Source organism: Ascaphus truei, chromosome 7, assembly GCF_040206685.1.
Source record: "Ascaphus truei isolate aAscTru1 chromosome 7, aAscTru1.hap1, whole genome shotgun sequence".
Taxonomy (NCBI): Eukaryota; Metazoa; Chordata; class Amphibia; order Anura; family Ascaphidae; genus Ascaphus; species Ascaphus truei.
In genome coordinates, this window is record NC_134489.1 from 8,953,079 (window position 1) to 8,970,536 (window position 17,458).

Sequence of the window (17,458 nt, forward strand, 5' to 3'; positions counted from 1 at the left end):
CTCCTCAACCCCAAGAAAAGAAATACTTCACATCCTGGGATTAGGAACGATCCCAAAAGAGGAAGTTGAGCTGCTGTTGTACACTGGTTTTAATTTATTTTATTTAACACTATATGGTGATAGGTTTATTGTGTGTACTTAAGGTGTGTCACTTATCACACTAATTACTATATTGTTTAGGAAGCGCCCAGTCCATCCACTTCCCCCACCCACTGTTACCTAAATATGCTCAAGTGTCAGATTTGGTTGCAAAAAGGCATCAATCATTGTTCTGAACCCTTAAACTGGTCACAGACTAGCACAATTTGGCCATTTTCATACACAGAGCATGTTTTGATGTCTTTAGCAGGCTTTAGCACACCTCCCTAAGCAGTGCAAGATCTTTGCAACACTTTACCGTTTGAGATAATTTGTTGCCAGCAGTTTGAGTTGCAAACTATAATACATGTTACCTTCGTAATTAGAATATATTATAGCTTCTGCGTTACACTGACTAAAGGATTGAAAGGGGAAAAAAAAAAAAAAAAAGGTAGCCATTAAGTGAACCCTGGGAAGCGAGATTTTGCTGATTGATCACAGAACAAAATCAGCAGCTTAGGTAATTAGTGGTAAAAAAAAAAAAAAAAAGGTAATTAATGTTGCATATATTCAAATATTATTTTTTAAAGTGCTGCTTGGATTGCCTCTAATAGAAGCGCTTTATATGACAGCGGTGTGCACAGAACTTTCCAAACACAGGTTTCTTGTAATAAACTTCAATGAGGCCGTGAAACCTCTGCAATATAAATGTATTATTCTATGAATACCTCGCCAGCCGGCCTGACATCAGAAACTAGGAATGTACACTTCCCCAGGACCAACACTGCAATTAGAACTTTGAATTACTGTGCTATGTTAATTAACATTTCTACACTACCATGCTAAGGTTTCTACTGCCAGGAACCTTAACAAACCAGTGCAAGTCTGATGGTGACCATACAGAGGAGCCAACTCGCCCACCGTAATTACAGCACTGTAGCAAGCGTTCCTCTAAACTGGTTTAGGACTAAAGAAACACTTAGGTGTTACCTGACGCAAGGACTAAAGAAACAGCTAGGTGTTACTTACGCAAGTAGCCCGTTTAACCACTTCTGTCAGAGGGGCCTGCAATGCATAGATTTGCAGTGTGTTGTAGGCACCGCTGCCAAAGATGAAGGTTGACCATATGCAAACCCACAAGTTGGAACAGCTTACATGCTGAGAATTTTTTTTTTTTAATGCAATTAAAATGCAAAGACTCAAGTTTGTTTTTTGTAAAAAAACAAGGATTTATTAAACAGAAGCTCCAGGTACAAGGTCTGACGTGCAGACTCTGGGTGCAATGCTTCCAATATTGTACAAGTCAATAGGAAAAAACAAAACACAATTCTGACAAACCATTCTATACTCACCAACACAACCGCACGTGATGCAGAATGAAGACCCTTGAAATTGTGCTACATTGCAGGATTACCACAGACAACGCACTGCCTCCACTCCATAATGTGGAATCACAGATTTGGTGGCACTAGACATGTTGTAATTGACATATGCAAAACCCAGGGTTCACAGGTAGCCATTTTGAAAAATGTGTAGTCAGTGTCAGCATTAACAAGGGCACAACTTGTCCAAATTAGAAGTAAAACACTATCCTTTAGTCTTGCACTTAATTGGCAGCTAAATCGATAGTTTATATATCCAGTATACTGGCCTATCCAACTGAAGCTGTAATAATGTAACCAGGTGGCCCATTTGGTGCCTGAAGACCTTCAGAGACCTGCACAGCACAAATGAGATTTTACACCTAGAGCCGCCATGGAGCACTAGTTTAATTATGCAGATCTCCTTCGTTAGTGATTACTTTGCACTCCTTTAAGCTATAGTTACAGTTACGGCCCAACAGTGAACAATTTCTTAAAGAAATAATGTATAAAAACCAAAAGTTTGAACATAGCTTGACTCATTGCAACCAGAGCACCAGAGAAGAGGCTGCAGCAGATCATGCTAGGTGGGTATGTTTGTCAGTGACAGGAGGGATATTGCGAGTTGTGTGAAGAGATTTAAGAGTCTGTAATAGCTAAAAGCAATGCAATTAAGCTACTAGAATCAGAGTACTGTCGCTGCTGTGTCCTGCTGCAGTGTCCTGCCTCTATTCCACCCCCGCCAAGCACTATTTCTTGGCAAAGGAGATCTTCATGGAGTTGCTCTGCGTGATCTTGAAACCCTGCAAAGACTCACGGGCAGCTCCTGCCTGCACCTCATTGTCAAACTCCACAAAAGCAATGTCGTGACGGCCGGGAACAAGGCGCACCTCTTTGAAGCCGGGGAACCTGGAGAAGAGATGGGGTTGGAGGGGAGAAGAGTTGAGGTTTGATCTAGACCCCAGACATACACTGGCAAAACAGGATCCCAACTGCATGTGTCCCACAGGTGTGATACAGAAAAGGTCCTATGGGTGAACATGCCAGTCACACAGAAGGGCGATATGGACTGGGACATGGTTACCAATAAAATCTGTCCCATTCCCCACCGTTGGATGATAACAGTAGTTACTACCGGACAATCACAACAGAGTATACAGGGAAAAAGAATGACCAAGAAACACCAAGTGAAAATTGAGGTCATACTGAGCGTAATTGAATAAGCCTCCACTCAAAACGCACATCAACCCTATGCCCACCTACCATAGCAGTACAAGCTGCTGCTATAACTTACTAAGCTGGTCTATCAGCTAGTAACACTGACAAGAGAACCAATCTTCCGTTCTGTTCTCACACCTACATTGTATGAACATTTTAGGAACAGAGTAGCAAGTGCTGGAATAAGCACTTAAACACACAAAGGTCTCCTGAGACCCCACACGGCAACCATGTACTGAGAACCACTTAAACCATTATATCCACACATGGGAGATACTCACTGATTGAACAACATGGACAGCATAAGCTCGTTTGTTTCCTCTGGGAGGTTGGTGAGGAAGAGGATGTGGTTGGGTGGGTTCTCGGAGATCTGTGAAACGAGATGGTAGAGAGGTTAATGTCAATCCACAGCTACCTTATATTATTCTAAAACCAGACTGGTACTCGAGGTAGAAGTAATTGTGGCTTCATAGGTAGAACTACATCAAGTTGAGCTTACTCACCGGAAGCATGGGTGCCATCTGCCCAGGCATCATCTGGCCATGAGGCATGCCACCAGGTGGGATCTGCCCATGTGCCATTCCCGGTGGGGGCATCATGCCAGGGTGGTGCATGTACGGAGCCTGGCCACCCATGTGCATCATTCGTGGAGCCTGGTTCATACCTGGCATATTCGGCATGCCCTGAAAAACAACAATCACGTTAAGATGACAAAACAAGGGCACTGATGCAACAGTAAGTGCTTAATGATGCAATTGCTGCAGGTCTCACCGGCATCTGCCCTGGCACTGCCTGTACCACAGGTGCACCTGGCACAGGCTTCTTGACAACTGGAGGTTCTTGACCCTTCACCTTCCTCTTCTCTTGCCGCTTCTTGTCACGCTCCACAAAGGTTCCTTTCACCTTGGCAATGATGTCCGAGTCCGTCTTGCAGTACTGTATTCTCTGAAGGTGTACAACGCATGCACTTTAGAAGGTGTGTAAAATTATCAATCGCCCCAATTCAAATTTCTTCACCTTTATCCCAACAGCATCAGAATTAGACACAAAGGAGCTAAACGGCTTTATTTCCTAGCTCCGAGGACCACACCAGTTCAAGAGATTTACCATTTTATGTGCCAGTGTTTCTGGTCCCATTTGGGGAATCAATATTGCTGCTATCCAAGCCTCACTCCCACAGGCAATATAAGGCAAAGTAATCATAGCATGTCACATCTGATTCCCATTGGACAAACCTAGAAGCCATCTAACTTGACCATCATTTTACCAGCAAACAAAAAAGGTAAATATCTTGTTTCCATGGGCCCCCGAGCTAGGAGATTCCAATTATGTACAAATAAAATCAACTTCCAAAAAAACAATATGTAGTAGCTTAGATTAGTCGAAAAATAGACATGCAGATAGAAGCAGGCTTTATAAAAGCCCAAGTTTTAATTGAAGTGGAAATTTACTTTTAAAGGAAGCTTCTCACATTGTCAAGTTTAAAATTGTGTCTCCCACCCCAATTAAAAAATGCAAGAACAAAGTCAACATAACAGCTGGTAAAAGGCACTCACCATAGGCTTGTCATAGAAGGGGAAACCCTGCATGGATCTTAGTGCATTGGTTGCACTGCTGACCTCCTTGAAGATGACAAACGCCTGTCCTCTCATCTTCAAACTCCGAGACACCAAGATGTCAAGGATTTGCCCAAACTGCGAGAATATGGCATAAAGGGACTTCTTCAGCTCTGAGGAGACACAGGCGATCAATAACCAAAGCTGGCTCAAGAGTACAGTGTGCCATTCTGAAGGCTGTGTGTGTATATATATGTACAGTTATTGATAAACATAACAAAGGCATTAGAATACCTTGCCTAGAATTATATTTAAATTGCAATTTATTTCTCCCCCTACGCCTCTTTCTGTACCCATAATACTCACAAATGCTCATTAACATTCTAATTAGAGCAATAAAAATGGTATAGTGTTTGCATTAAACATTAAGGGTAAAAGGGGACGATAGACAGCACTCTGATAGTGTTAAATATATGCAATTGCAGGGTGCACGGAACAAAAGGGGACCCTTATTCCCCTGTATAGTACTAACAAATCTACGTAAGTACCAGCACTCACTGTCTAATAGCTAAATGATGAAAACAGTTGTAATGCAGAATAAACATTTAATAATAAAATGAACCAGAAATAAATCAAATGTGTTTGCAGAAACCAGTATCATAAATGGGCATGTCACAAAGTGAGGGGTGGGAGTTTTGAAAGGAAAAGGGGAAAAAACATGAAACACAAGGAATATACACAAAAAAAGGAGAACGGAAAGTATGCTAGGGGGGGGCGACGTTTCGAGGGACTACCTCTTCATCTGGCCCATTCCCCCTGGTCCAAAAGGACCGAGAGGTACTTCCCTAAGCCTCCCTTCCCCTATACCTTGTCAAATCAGACACCCCTGAAAATAGATAGCAAACATATAGTGTAGGCTAAATACAGCTAAATAGCTAATAGCAGGGCAGCAAGAATCCACTAATGGTACAGTAAAAGCTGAACACAGCTTGCAAGAAAGCAGCTTGCAAATGAGCACCAGGAGTCCACACAGTCAGTGAAAGGTTAATGAGAAAAGTAAATTAAGTGATCAAACCCTCAGTGGCTCTGCTCCTTCAGCTGCTCGTGTGGAGCAGCATTTGTTTTGCCGCGACGTCGCATCGCTGTCGCCATAAGCGCAGCCTTAGTGTATACAAGATCACTTCCATACATTACACCCCTTTCTATGGAGCAGCTTCCCAGCAGAGGCAGTGAAGTAAAAAAGCCATTTTCGACAGCTATGCTTGAAATACTTTATAAGAGCAGGAAATAAGGTGCAGGGTGGGGAAAGCGGTGGTGCTAGTTTGCAACTCACAGAAATGGCAATCAAGGTAGAGAAGCAGAAAGATCCAGTTTGAAATGTTAACCCTTCCCTTCCAGTGGGGCCTGAAACATTGGTACGTAGATAGGGCTATTCTAACTTGTAACAACCATACAAGCTCAACTTACCATCCTTCTTGATCTTCTCGTTGAGGTTGTTGATGTAAATCGTGTGATTGGGGCGGGACTCTGGCACAGCCATGTTTCAAAAAGAAAACCTAAAAACAGGACAGGTTTATTAGAGCTCACTACCATCGAAACCCCAATTACATACGTTCATATACCAACACCGCAGATATTACAGCAGCCCCGAGTCTTTCACTAGCCTAATCCTACCCACATCACGGCCACCACGCAACCCCCCTATAACCGCTACACGAACAGCCGCTCCGCAGAGACCACCTCAAGAAACCCACATTGTACCCGCTTAAAAATGTCTTAATCACACGCGTGCATGAGAGCCATTTCGGGCACTGCCTTCCCTGTACCATTTACACAGATCCCGTAGTAATCCCATAGCAGCAAAAATATAAGGCCGGTAATACGCCACTAACTCTTCCCGCCCAACACCCCCAGAGAGATCGAACAAACGCCGCCCGTGTTAACGCTACCGGGAAAACAGGCCCCGAGAAACAACATGGCGGCCTAGGCCGCTCCCTACTCCTTCGGTGGGAGGGGGGGGGCGCCTATAGGAGCAGAAATATAACGCATAGAGAATGCATGGGAAATACCCGCGCAGAAATAACGCAGCCCGGCTCCGGTAAGAGACCCGGGGGTCAGGGAAGGCGGATGGCGGAGACGCACAGCGATAAACTCACGGATTCAATTGGCCGCAAACACACTCAGGCCGCTCACTGACTAGGCCGCGTCCCCTTAGCAACCCTCCCCCCAACACATACAGCTATAGCCCTGTCCGCCAATCACTTAAACCGCCTCTGATTGGCTGCATCTTGATCCCACCCCTTCACGTTTATTAGGAGCCACCTATGACTGATAGCTCAGTTGTCCAATAGTAAAACAGCGCATTCAGTATTGGGCTGTCTGATTCCAACTTCCGGGGGGGAAAGCTGTACCGCACCCACACCCGTCCGCCTGGAAACAGGAACCATTCGCCACGCGGAAAACGTGACTATTATCATTTTAACGTCTCTTTATTTATTGCATGTCAATATACAGCTTGTTTACTCCCAAGTCTAAGACTTAGGAGGGGAGAGAGTATTTATTTGTAGGGTGCCACTGTATTTTGGCCATTGGGGGATAAGATTCAATGTTACACACATTGGCATGGTCTGTGTGATCCCAAAGTAATGTAAATACAGTATAATGAGCGGGTGTCAGGTTACCAGTAACCCTGTGTGTGTATTTGTATAAATATAGTAATTATTGTGTTCCTAATTAAATCAGACTCAATGCCAAACCAACATGTTAACAAGCTCACCCTAAGCACACGATCATTATAAATGGCTTCATTTCTAAATTCTAAGGAATAATGAGAAAAAACCAATACACGCATTATAAAGTGCCACTCTCCAATGTCTAAAACCAGTGAAATTTTTTTTTAACCAAAATATGGCATTTAAATGGGGAAAGTGCTGATTTAATAGTCAATGTTATGTAACAGGAACATACAACTTTACTGATATATATATACACACACACACACACACACACACACACACACACACACCGTTTTAGATATGCTTGTGAATTCAATGCTTTTCTAACTTCCTCATTGACATTTCTTTAAACACTATATTTCTGCAGGACCCATGACATGCCAGAGGAAAATGGAGAGACTTCTGCTCAGGATAAAGCCAGGGACGTTACGGTACCTCTACCACCTGTACCACCGCCCCTGCTCATCCCACCTCTTCCACCATCAGTGGTGAAAAGCAAGTTCTTTAAGAAGGTGGCGGAGAGCAGCGACCCTTCAACAGGGGGGTGTGAAGAATTAAAAAGGATGATAAAAAATAGACAGGACAGGTGGGTTTATCAATGAGCATGAGAGCTCACTGTATGCAGAGTTCAAATAAGCATGTAAGGGATCAGTTCCTCCTAGGCCCAAAGTGTCCTATTGGCAGTCACCTGTTTAAGTAGTCCGTCCCTCGTAGGACCAAAGTGTACTAGTTTGTAGACATGCCGAGAGATATGATTCCCTCTGGTTGCTCCTTTTTATCTAATATCACTATTTTCAATAAGAGTTTGTACAGGCAAAGCCACCCTCCCCACCCTTAACTTTATTGACTGTCTGATAAGGACAGGGTGAGCCAAGTGTAAAGAACACACTTGATTGACAAACTGTCCCATTCAGAAGTCCTAAGAAATGCAATCGGAACTTTATTTCCAGAGAAACACAAGTTTAAATAATTTAAGGAAGCCAATTAGATTGTTATATTATTTACAAGAGGTTGTTTTGTTTTTGGTCGTCTACTGGGGATTGCAGCTGTAAAACAAGCCGTACTGCGCCTGCAAGCAGGAAACGCCAGTGTTGCACGAGAATTGAATGTGTATTAGATATTCTGAACAAGGAGTGTTCTAGTATTAATGCTGCTGACTTTGAAGTGTCTGGACCCACTTTGAACACCTTTGTCAGCTCTGAGCTTAAGCAAGTCACTTCATTTCTCTGTGCACCAGGCACCCACAATTAGATTGTAAGCTCCGCAGGCCAGATCTGGATAACTTCACATGTAAAAAAAAAAAAGTTACACGCACAATTCTGGTATCTCAATTAATGATCGTTTATTTGTAAAGTGCCAACATATTCCACAGCGGGGTACAGAGTGATGTATATAAAATAAACAGATGACATCCCAAATAAAGACAAACAGGTACAGAAGGTAATGAGGGTCGTGCTCGTGAGAGCTCACACTATAGAGGGGATAAGGCACAATGCTGGAACAGAATGTAAAGTTGCTGCTCGTTGTGGGACGGAGTAGTATGCCTCAGGGTTTGGTCCAGTTGCACAGCTGATCCAATGAAGGTTTGGGGAGGAGGATGCTATGGGGTGTTAGCGTGGAGCTTTGTCCAGCTGTACAGCTGGTCCCAATAGTGTTGACGGGGGGGGGGGGGGGTGTGAGTAAACTTTGGTTACATGCATATTGCAAGTAATTCAAATAACTTTGCCTTCTGTTGGTGCATCCACTTTCTAGGTTCTTATTATAATGTTTATCATGCGATGCACAAATTACAATATTACAGACACAGGGCTCAGGGAACCAAACTCTTAGGATTGGGTTTGTAAAAAAAAAAGATTGATGCTGAAAGAGCCTCAGTGCTTTGCCAAACGCAGGGTACTTAGCAATCTATTCATAAAAGCTGGTAAGTGGCGTTAATAGCCATTGTAAAACAAGGTAAGTCACGTGATTGGATAACAGTCGCTTGTGGCTATCGTCAGTTAGTGGAAGATGGCTGTAGATTGTCAGCTCTTCCACACAGGGATACCCGGTGCATGTGTTATCTACTTTCTTCATTGTATTTGTGTCTCTCTTTCAGATTCAGCAATGAGTTGCAGTGGCTGCTTTATAACCAGTACGTTCCATCCCTGATACAAGAGGGGCCCCAGTAAGTGCACTGGTGAAGATGAGTAACACCAAGCTACTCTGTGTATAGTACACATAGATCAGGGGTAGCCAACTCCAGTCCTCAAGGCCCACCAACAGATCAGGTTTTCAGGATATCCCTGCTTCAGCACAGTTTGCTCAATCAGTGGCACAGTCGAAGCCCACATGTGCTGAAGCAGGGATATCCTGAAAAGCTGACCTGTTGGTGGCCCTTGAGGACTGAAGTTACCCACCCCTGACATAGATGGATGTTATTGCAGCTGCAGCTTATGTCTGTGTTGTTGTCTCTAGCTGGGTCTCTGTGTCCCTTCAGGTGTGGTCTGGTGGCTTTGTGGATGGCAGGGACACTACTGAAGGTCACACAGGAAGTGTCACTGGACATGATTGTAGATGCTGCGGTCTCCAAAGGATACACAGTACAGGGGGAGATGTTCTCAGGTCAGCACAGACTCACCGGGTTTACCACCTACAGACTGAGAACTGTGTGCCAGGCCCCTCTGCTATTAATGGGGTGACGCAGCAGCCTCCCAGAAGTGCTCCTCTTCCGATTAGTGGTACCCAGGGGGGGGGGGGGGGTTCACCTCTTAACTGTCACCGGGACTTCACGTAGGATTAGATGAGAGAATGCTGCCTTTCCGAGAGAGAGCCGTGTGGTAAGGCACTCTTGTAGTTACTTCCCAGGTGTCACGGAAATGTGAGTGTACAGCAATGCGGAAAGAAGATCCAGCACACGTGGGGTTAACATTAACACATTGATTCAGTGATTGGCGTTTCCGTCCCGTTGGGGACTGTTGTCCAGATGAACAAGACATCGATCACTGCAATAAATATACTTTGTTAAGCCCAAGTGTGCTGGATATATATACACACAGACATAAATATTGTGTGTGCGTGCGTGCGTGCGTGCGTGCCGCGGCCCTGGATGATCTCCGTCAAACACTGTCCAGATAGGACGACCCAGGGACAGAAGGGAGCCCCGGTGACTCCGTGGGGAAATCCTCACCCTCCGGGTTCCCGCAGCTACATCACCCTGACACGCTGTGCCTCGCCGCGCCCCCCGAACGCCGACCCAATGGGGGTTTCTGCCTTTTGCTCTTTGGCGGTCTGCGATTCACCGGAGCTCCCTCGTTTCCCTGGGTCGTCCCATTCTCATCTGGACTGTGTTTGACGGAGGTCATCCAGACCCAAGGCCTCGGCGGTGAGGCGTTCCACCCCGTCTCCTGCGGGATTCCGGAATTACAGCGGAGCAGGTAACCCCACCTTTTCCATACTGCGCTTTCACTAGCAGTGTTTGTGAGTGCGCACTTTTAAGGTTACTCCAATCTAAACAAATCCCATGCTGTGCTTAAAAGCTGTGAACAGCGAGCATTAGCTTATAAGGGTTCCATGTAAAAATGGATTTCAGGCAAAAGGTGACACTGTGTGCTCATTTGCATGTCATTTCCCAGAATCCCTTGCTGCAGTGGAAGTGCTGTGTGCTGGGTGATAATGGTAAAAGACAGTGTTGCAGACCTGCCTAAGACATGCACATGAGCATACAGTTATATTTCCATTTGCTATATGCTTTGCTGTGGAGGGTTTTTGTCACTTTTTTTACCCACCATAACATGTGTGTATGTGTGTGTATGTGTGTGTATGTGTGTGTGTATATATGTGTATATATCACACAATCGCGCGCCCTGCTTGTCTCCAATCTTGACCCTTTACCTCTCTCACTGTGTTTGTTATCCCAGCTGCTAATATGACCTGCCTGGCAGCACAAGTTTTCGGCTGCCGGTCTGAGCTTCTTTCGGGCAGGATGGACGGGGAAAACCGAGGCAGAATCCTCCGCCACCTGACAGCCGGGCTCCCCGTGCTCGTCCCGTATCCTTGCAGTGATCTGCGCGGTTAGCTTAGCACATCTGTGAGCCTGGCCTGGGAGGGGCGGCAGAACGCCTCCATGTACGGATACACACAGGTGCAGTGTTCGCACCTCTCTCACACCTTGCCCTGCGAATCCCCCAGTTATAACCTGCCGTCTGCTGTGTTGTTACAGGTCAGAGTTGTGTATATTTAAATCCCATGTGCGTGGTTAACACAATGGCAGGATTATTGTAAACTGAAATGCGCTGGCTTCAAATCAGGTCATAACGTGGTTATGTTGGCAATACTGCACACACAGCCAAACTGGTGCTACACAGAGTATACACAAGAGAGGCACACACAGCCAAACTGGTGCTACACAGAGTATACACAAGAGAGGCACACACAGCCAAACTGGTGCTACACAGAGTATACACAAGAGAGGCGCACACAGCCAAACTGGTGCTACACAGAGTATACACAAGAGAGGCACACACAGCCAAACTGGTGCTACACAGAGTATACACAAGAGAGGCGCACACAGCCAAACTGATGCTACACAGAGTATACACAAGAGAGGCACACACAGCCAAACTGGTGCTACACAGAGTATACACAAGAGAGGCGCACACACAGCCAAACTGGTGCTACACAGAGTATACACAAGAGAGGCGCACACAGCCAAACTGGTGCTACACAGAGTATACACAAGAGAGGCGCACACAGCCAAACGGGTGCTACACAGAGTATACACAAGAGAGGCGCACACACAGCCAAACTGGTGCTACACAGAGTATACACAAGAGAGGCGCACACAGCCAAACTGGTGCTACACAGAGTATACACAAGAGAGGCGCACACAGCCAAACTGGTGCTACACAGAGTATACACAAGAGAGGCACACACAGCCAAACTGGTGCTACACAGAGTATACACAAGAGAGGCGCACACACAGCCAAACGGGTGCTACACAGAGTATACACAAGAGAGGCACACACAGCCAAACTGGTGCTACACAGATATGAAAGTCAAACCGCGCTCATGCTTCCTAGATGTGATCTTGAACTAGATCGACTCTCCCCTCTTGCTGCTGCCGTGATGTGGAGGCGCCCCTCCTCCACTGATAGCTGTCGCAGGAAGGCTCCGGCGTCAGAAGATATTGGAGAAAACACAGAAGCGCACCAAGGGTTAAGCAATATGTATTACACAGTTAGTATAGTAACAGTAAAAACTTACATATCAAAATAAAAATGTCCAGTAGCGGCCAGTGCGCGGGACTGATCTGCAAGTAGCGGCTATCACCCTCTGCGTCTACCTATCCCTTCGGATTCACCACCCATGCACTGGCCGCTACTGGACATTTTTATTTTGATATGTAAGTTTTTACTGTTACTATACTAACTGTGTAATACATATTGCTTAACCCTTGGTGCGCTTCTGTGTTTTCTCCAATGGTTTTACACAGAGTATACACAAGAGAGGCGCACACAGTGCATGGAAACATACTGTGGCTCAGCAGAGCTCGGTCTATCGCAATGTAAGAAACAATCCAAGACAGCAATTAGTTTTTAAAAAATGTGTATCTAGGATTGGAGCGGGGGGTCTCCTGAGCTAAACGCCATTCATTTCAGCTCGGGGGACCCCCTGCTTCCGGAGATACTTACCTCTGTATTAGGCGCCGGTAGCCGCTCCGGCTCAGCAAGCAGGTTCTTAACGCTCCCGCGTCACGTGGGCCAATAGGAAGCCGCACCGATGATGTCACGCGTTCCTATTGGCCCGCAGGGACCGAGATCTTTTAACAGCTGACATATTGTGAACCGTGGTAGCCGAGGAGAGCTGCTGCCATCACCGAATTGGGAGGTAAGTATCTCCGGATTCAGGAGGTCCTCGGAGCTGAAATTAATGAGGTTCAGCTCCGGAGACCCCCTGCTTCAATCCGATATATATAATATATATTTATATTGCCTCTTTAATAGGAAAGGCACGTCTTCATTCTGTACAATGACCACAAGGAGGCAGCAGCGCTTCATAAATGTGCCCTGTAATTGGTGTTCTTCACCCTGTTCTCCAAAGGCGCCAGATCAGAAAGCACGTAGGAGTTGAGGGACCACAAGCTTAATATAATATCATTTCACCTACATTTAAAAAATGAGAAATGCACCTTCGGATATTTCTGTTTTTTCAATTCCTCTATGGAAATACCAGTGGGGTAACTTCTCTACCCAGCTGAGCTAGGACAAGACAAGGCTTCTTAGACGGCTGTAAAAGGGGACGTCACCCATCCCAGATCAGTTACCCCCTGTGACGGCCTTCTTTAAAGGAAGCACAAACATATTAATAAGGAAAGTATAAAGCGAGACAAGGGAGGGATGTGACCAATATCGGAAGGTACATTTCCCATTTTCTTCTACGTCCTCTATGGCAGGGGTGCGCACACTTTTCTGTCTGCGCCCCCTTGTCTGCTCGAGCCCCCTCCCCCCTCCTTACCTGCTCTGTGGCTTCGGCGACGTCATATGACATCCTGACGTCTTGTGACGGCGCATTGCCATTTGACGCCGCGTTATCATGGCGGCGCGTTGCCGAAGAGCCGGCTGAGAGCAGGGAAGAGAAGTTACAGAGGCCTCACACCTCCCCCGGCATTTCATTTAAATGCCTTGATGAAGAGCACGGAGCCTTTGTAACTGCCGCGCCCCCCTAGAAAATCCCGCGCCCCTCAGTTTATGCACCCCTGCTCTTTGGGATGTCACTGTCATGGTCTGCTCACCGCAAACAAGGCGGACCCGCGGTGCTGAGGTGGGGATTGGATACAACGCCACCAACAGCCACGAGGGCGCGTCTGGATTGTAGGTTTCGTCAAGGTAGCCGGGTCGGGAGTGGAGAGGTGCGGAGAGTCGGTATATTTGCCAGGGGTCGGGAGTGGAGAGGTGCGGAGAGTCGGTATATTTGCCAGGGGTCGGGAGTGGAGAGGTGCGGAGAGTCGGTATATTTGCCAGGGGTCGGGAGTGGAGAGGTGCGGAGAGTCGGTATATTTGCCAGGGGTCGGGAGTGGAGAGGTACGGAGAGTCGGTATATTTGCCAGGGGTCGGTGCAGGAGAGGTACGGAGAGTCGGTATATTTGCCAGGGGTCGGTGCAGGAGAGGTACGGAGAGTCGGTATATTTGTCAGGGGTCGGTGCAGGAGAGGTACGGAGAGTCGGTATATTTGCCAGGGGTCGGTGCAGGAGAGGTACGGAGAGTCGGTATATTTGCCAGGGGTCGGTGCAGGAGAGGTACGGAGAGTCGGTATATTTGCCAGGGGTCGGTGCAGGAGAGGTACGGAGAGTCGGTATATTTGCCAGGGGTCGGTGCAGGAGAGGTACGGAGAGTCGGTATATTTGCCAGGGGTCGGGAGTGGAGAGGTGCGGAGAGTCGGTATATTTGCCAGGGGTCGGGAGTGGAGAGGTGCGGAGAGTCGGTATATTTGCCAGGGGTCGGTGCAGGAGAGGTACGGAGAGTCGGTATATTTGCCAGGGGTCGGTGCAGGAGAGGTACGGAGAGTTGGTATATTTGCCAGGGGTCGGTGCAGGAGAGGTACGGAGAGTTGGTATATTTGCCAGGGGTCGGTGCAGGAGAGGTACGGAGAGTTGGTATATTTGCATGGGGTCGGTGCAGGAGAGGTACGGAGAGTTGGTATATTTGCCAGGGGTCGGTGCAGGAGAGGTACGGAGAGTCGGTATATTTGCCAGGGGTCGGTGCAGGAGAGGTACGGAGAGTTGGTATATTTGCCAGGGGTCGGGAGTGGAGAGGTACGGAGAGTCGGTATATTTGCCAGGGGTCGGTGCAGGAGAGGTACGGAGAGTCGGTATATTTGCCAGGGGTCGGTGCAGGAGAGGTACGGAGAGTTGGTATATTTGCCAGGGGTCGGTGCAGGAGAGGTACGGAGAGTTGGTATATTTGCCAGGGGTCGGTGCAGGAGAGGTACGGAGAGTTGGTATATTTGCCAGGGGTCGGTGCAGGAGAGGTACGGAGAGTTGCGGGTACTTTAGCCAAGGTCACGTGGAGAGAGGAGAGTCGTCGTGGTCCGGGTGCCGAGGTCGGGATTGGAGAGGGTAGTGTCGTCGTAGTCTGGGTGCTAAGGTCAGGGTTGAAGAAGAGCGGATGGTTGAGGAAAGCCGGGTTGGTACACAGAGCAAGGGTCAGCAAGGCAAGGCTGTGGAGGCAAGGATAGGGAAACACAACACAACTGGTGCTATGCTCAGCCAAAGTGCCAGTGGCACAGTTGTGTATATGTAGGTGAGAGCGTCCAATGAGAAAACTGCAGCGTGGAGGTGTGTGTAGAGCGAGGGCTGCGATAGGTGGAATAATAGCAAGGCTCAGGTGAATTGGATGAGAGGGAGCCGGTGTGTGTTGCACTGCGCATGCCCCACGTCGGCAGGAGGAGAAGACCTCAAAAGGCAGGAGCGGAGGGTGCGCACGCGCGCCTGTGGCAAGATGGCTGCCGGAGGAACCGGCGGAGGCAGGAGCGAGCCTCGAAGGAACACCGGCAGCTGGAGGAGGTGAGTGGGGAGCGCGCCGAGGGTGGCATGGCTCCCTGAGCCTCACAGTCCCGAAGCAATTTTAAGACTGTTGGGACAACTACTTGAAGCACCTTTCTACCGAATCTCGCATCCGCTGACGATTGCACATCCAGACGGTAATGCTTAGCAAAAATTTCCTGGGCAGAGACAAGAGCCCTTTCTGCCCATAAAGTTGCAACGTGCTGCGCAAGTAGAGTGGGCCTGTAACCCTACAAGTGGCTTCTTTCCTGGTGTTTTATATGTTTTGCAAATGGCTGCCTTAATCCATCTGGATATTAAGGCAACCGATGCCGCCTGACCTTTCCTAGGCAAAAAGCACAGACAAACAACCTGGAGGTTTCCCTAATACCATCAGTCCTCTGTATATATGTCATCAGTGCCTGAACTACATCTACATTGTGCCACTGATCTCTTTAACACAAGTTGGATTCGGACAAAATGAGGACACCACAATGTCCTGACTGATCTTAAGATCTGGCACTACTTTAGTTTGAAAATGGTGACCCGTCCTCATCGCCATCTGGTTCTGGTGTATCTGAAAGAATGGTTCATGACGAGAAAGCATGGAGCTCCCCAACTCTTCGCAATTGCTGTTAGAAAAATGACTGATGGTGAGTAACTTCATAGGGAACTCGTGAACTGGTTCAAAGGGGGTGAAGCGAGTCGTTCTAGAACCAGATTCGGATCCCACAGAGGAACGGGGATCCTTAATGTAGGTAAAATTCTAGAAACCGCTCTCATAAATCTAACGATCATGGGAGGTTTATGACAGAAACTTAGACTTTCAGCGATGCTGCCGACTTCAATCCCTTCTGAAGTCCAATATAGTAGGAACTTTGAGCTGCAAAGGTTCCAGTTTTCAGAGTGTAAACGTTCTCCAGATTCGATAATAAGCTCTTGATGTCACTTGTTTCCTGGAACACATAAGTGTTGATGTGACCTAATCAGAAAATCCTTGTGCTCTCATTGTGATCTCACCAAGTTCCACACCGTCAACCTCAGGGATTGGGAAAATAAACCAGGCCTTAAATCATTAGTGACAGACAACACAAGACCGCCAGAAACGCCAAACTAGGGCACTCTTACAGGTGGGTACCAAAATAATCCATTTATTAAACAAACAGTAGACAAGAACAGTACTGACAAACTAGGGTAAAAGCACTAAAAACATTTAGTGGGCCGTCTCATATTCACATGAAAAAACTGATAATTCAGAGTGAATATGTTTCTATGATAAACTGGTGTGTGTGTGTGTGTGTGTATATATATGTGTGTGTGTGTGTGTTTTTCCATCCCTATACACCAATAGGGACCACATAGCATCCACACACACTTTTAGTTGTGCTACAATCTCTCACATTTCCACACCTACCCACAGCATTTATATCCACTCCCACTCCACACACACCTTTTGTAAAGCACTGTATATACTGTGGGCTCTCCATTCACTTATATTCACACTGATACACACACACACTCTTACATCACTTGCTTTCAGGAACCTTTTGACACCTCTAGCCATAAAACACATCCACACCGGGGGAAGGACTAGCACAGATAACATTCCAATAGACACTGTTTATAGTATAGCTTTTGCTTGCTTCATTCATTGTAACATCGCCGGAAGAAGAGATCAGTGTATCTCGAAAGCTCGCACAAATAAAAGCATTTCGTTAGCCACAGAACGGTATCATCTATTTATTTTTTGATTATTGAAGCTCGGCTAACACGGTACTGATACCTCTATATGTGTATATATATATATAATAAAAAAAATAAATAGATGATACCGTTCTGTGGCTAACGAAATGCTTTTATTTGTGCGAGCTTTCGAGATACACTGATCTCTTCTTCCGGCGATGTTACAATGAATGAAGCAAAAGGTAAACTTAAAAACAGTGTCTCTTGGAATGTTATCTGTGCTGTTCCTTCCCCCGGTGTGGATGTGTT

At 46.7% G+C, this 17,458-nt stretch overlaps 2 protein-coding genes across 4 annotated transcripts in view; one reads left to right on the forward strand and one right to left on the reverse strand.

Moving 5' to 3' along the window:
• Positions 1-1,282: 1,282 nt before the first annotated feature.
• SNRPA (small nuclear ribonucleoprotein polypeptide A) lies at positions 1,283-6,503 on the reverse strand. The gene is made up of 7 exons (XM_075606954.1): positions 6,370-6,503; positions 5,681-5,769; positions 4,214-4,386; positions 3,429-3,602; positions 3,161-3,340; positions 2,939-3,027; positions 1,283-2,348 (listed from the first exon to the last, which is right to left on the reverse strand). The coding sequence occupies exons 2-7, from the start codon at positions 5,751-5,753 to the stop codon at positions 2,189-2,191; spliced, it is 849 nt and encodes a 282-aa protein (XP_075463069.1). The 5' UTR covers positions 5,754-5,769; positions 6,370-6,503; the 3' UTR covers positions 1,283-2,188.
• ACTMAP (actin maturation protease) overlaps positions 6,253-17,458 on the forward strand; it is a 31,633-nt gene continuing 20,427 nt past the window's right edge. Inside the window, exons 1-5 of one of the 3 annotated variants that reach the window (XM_075606950.1) lie at positions 6,253-6,311; positions 7,316-7,534; positions 9,044-9,112; positions 9,425-9,549; positions 10,845-10,974. In XM_075606950.1, the coding sequence (XP_075463065.1) occupies positions 6,268-6,311; positions 7,316-7,534; positions 9,044-9,112; positions 9,425-9,549; positions 10,845-10,974 (587 nt within the window). In that variant the 5' untranslated portion in view covers positions 6,253-6,267. Of the gene's footprint in view, positions 6,312-6,570; positions 6,677-6,700; positions 6,907-7,315; positions 7,535-9,043; positions 9,113-9,424; positions 9,550-10,844; positions 10,975-17,458 lie in introns of those variants that run through there. The other 2 variants (XM_075606952.1, XM_075606951.1) reach the window with 2 other exon arrangements.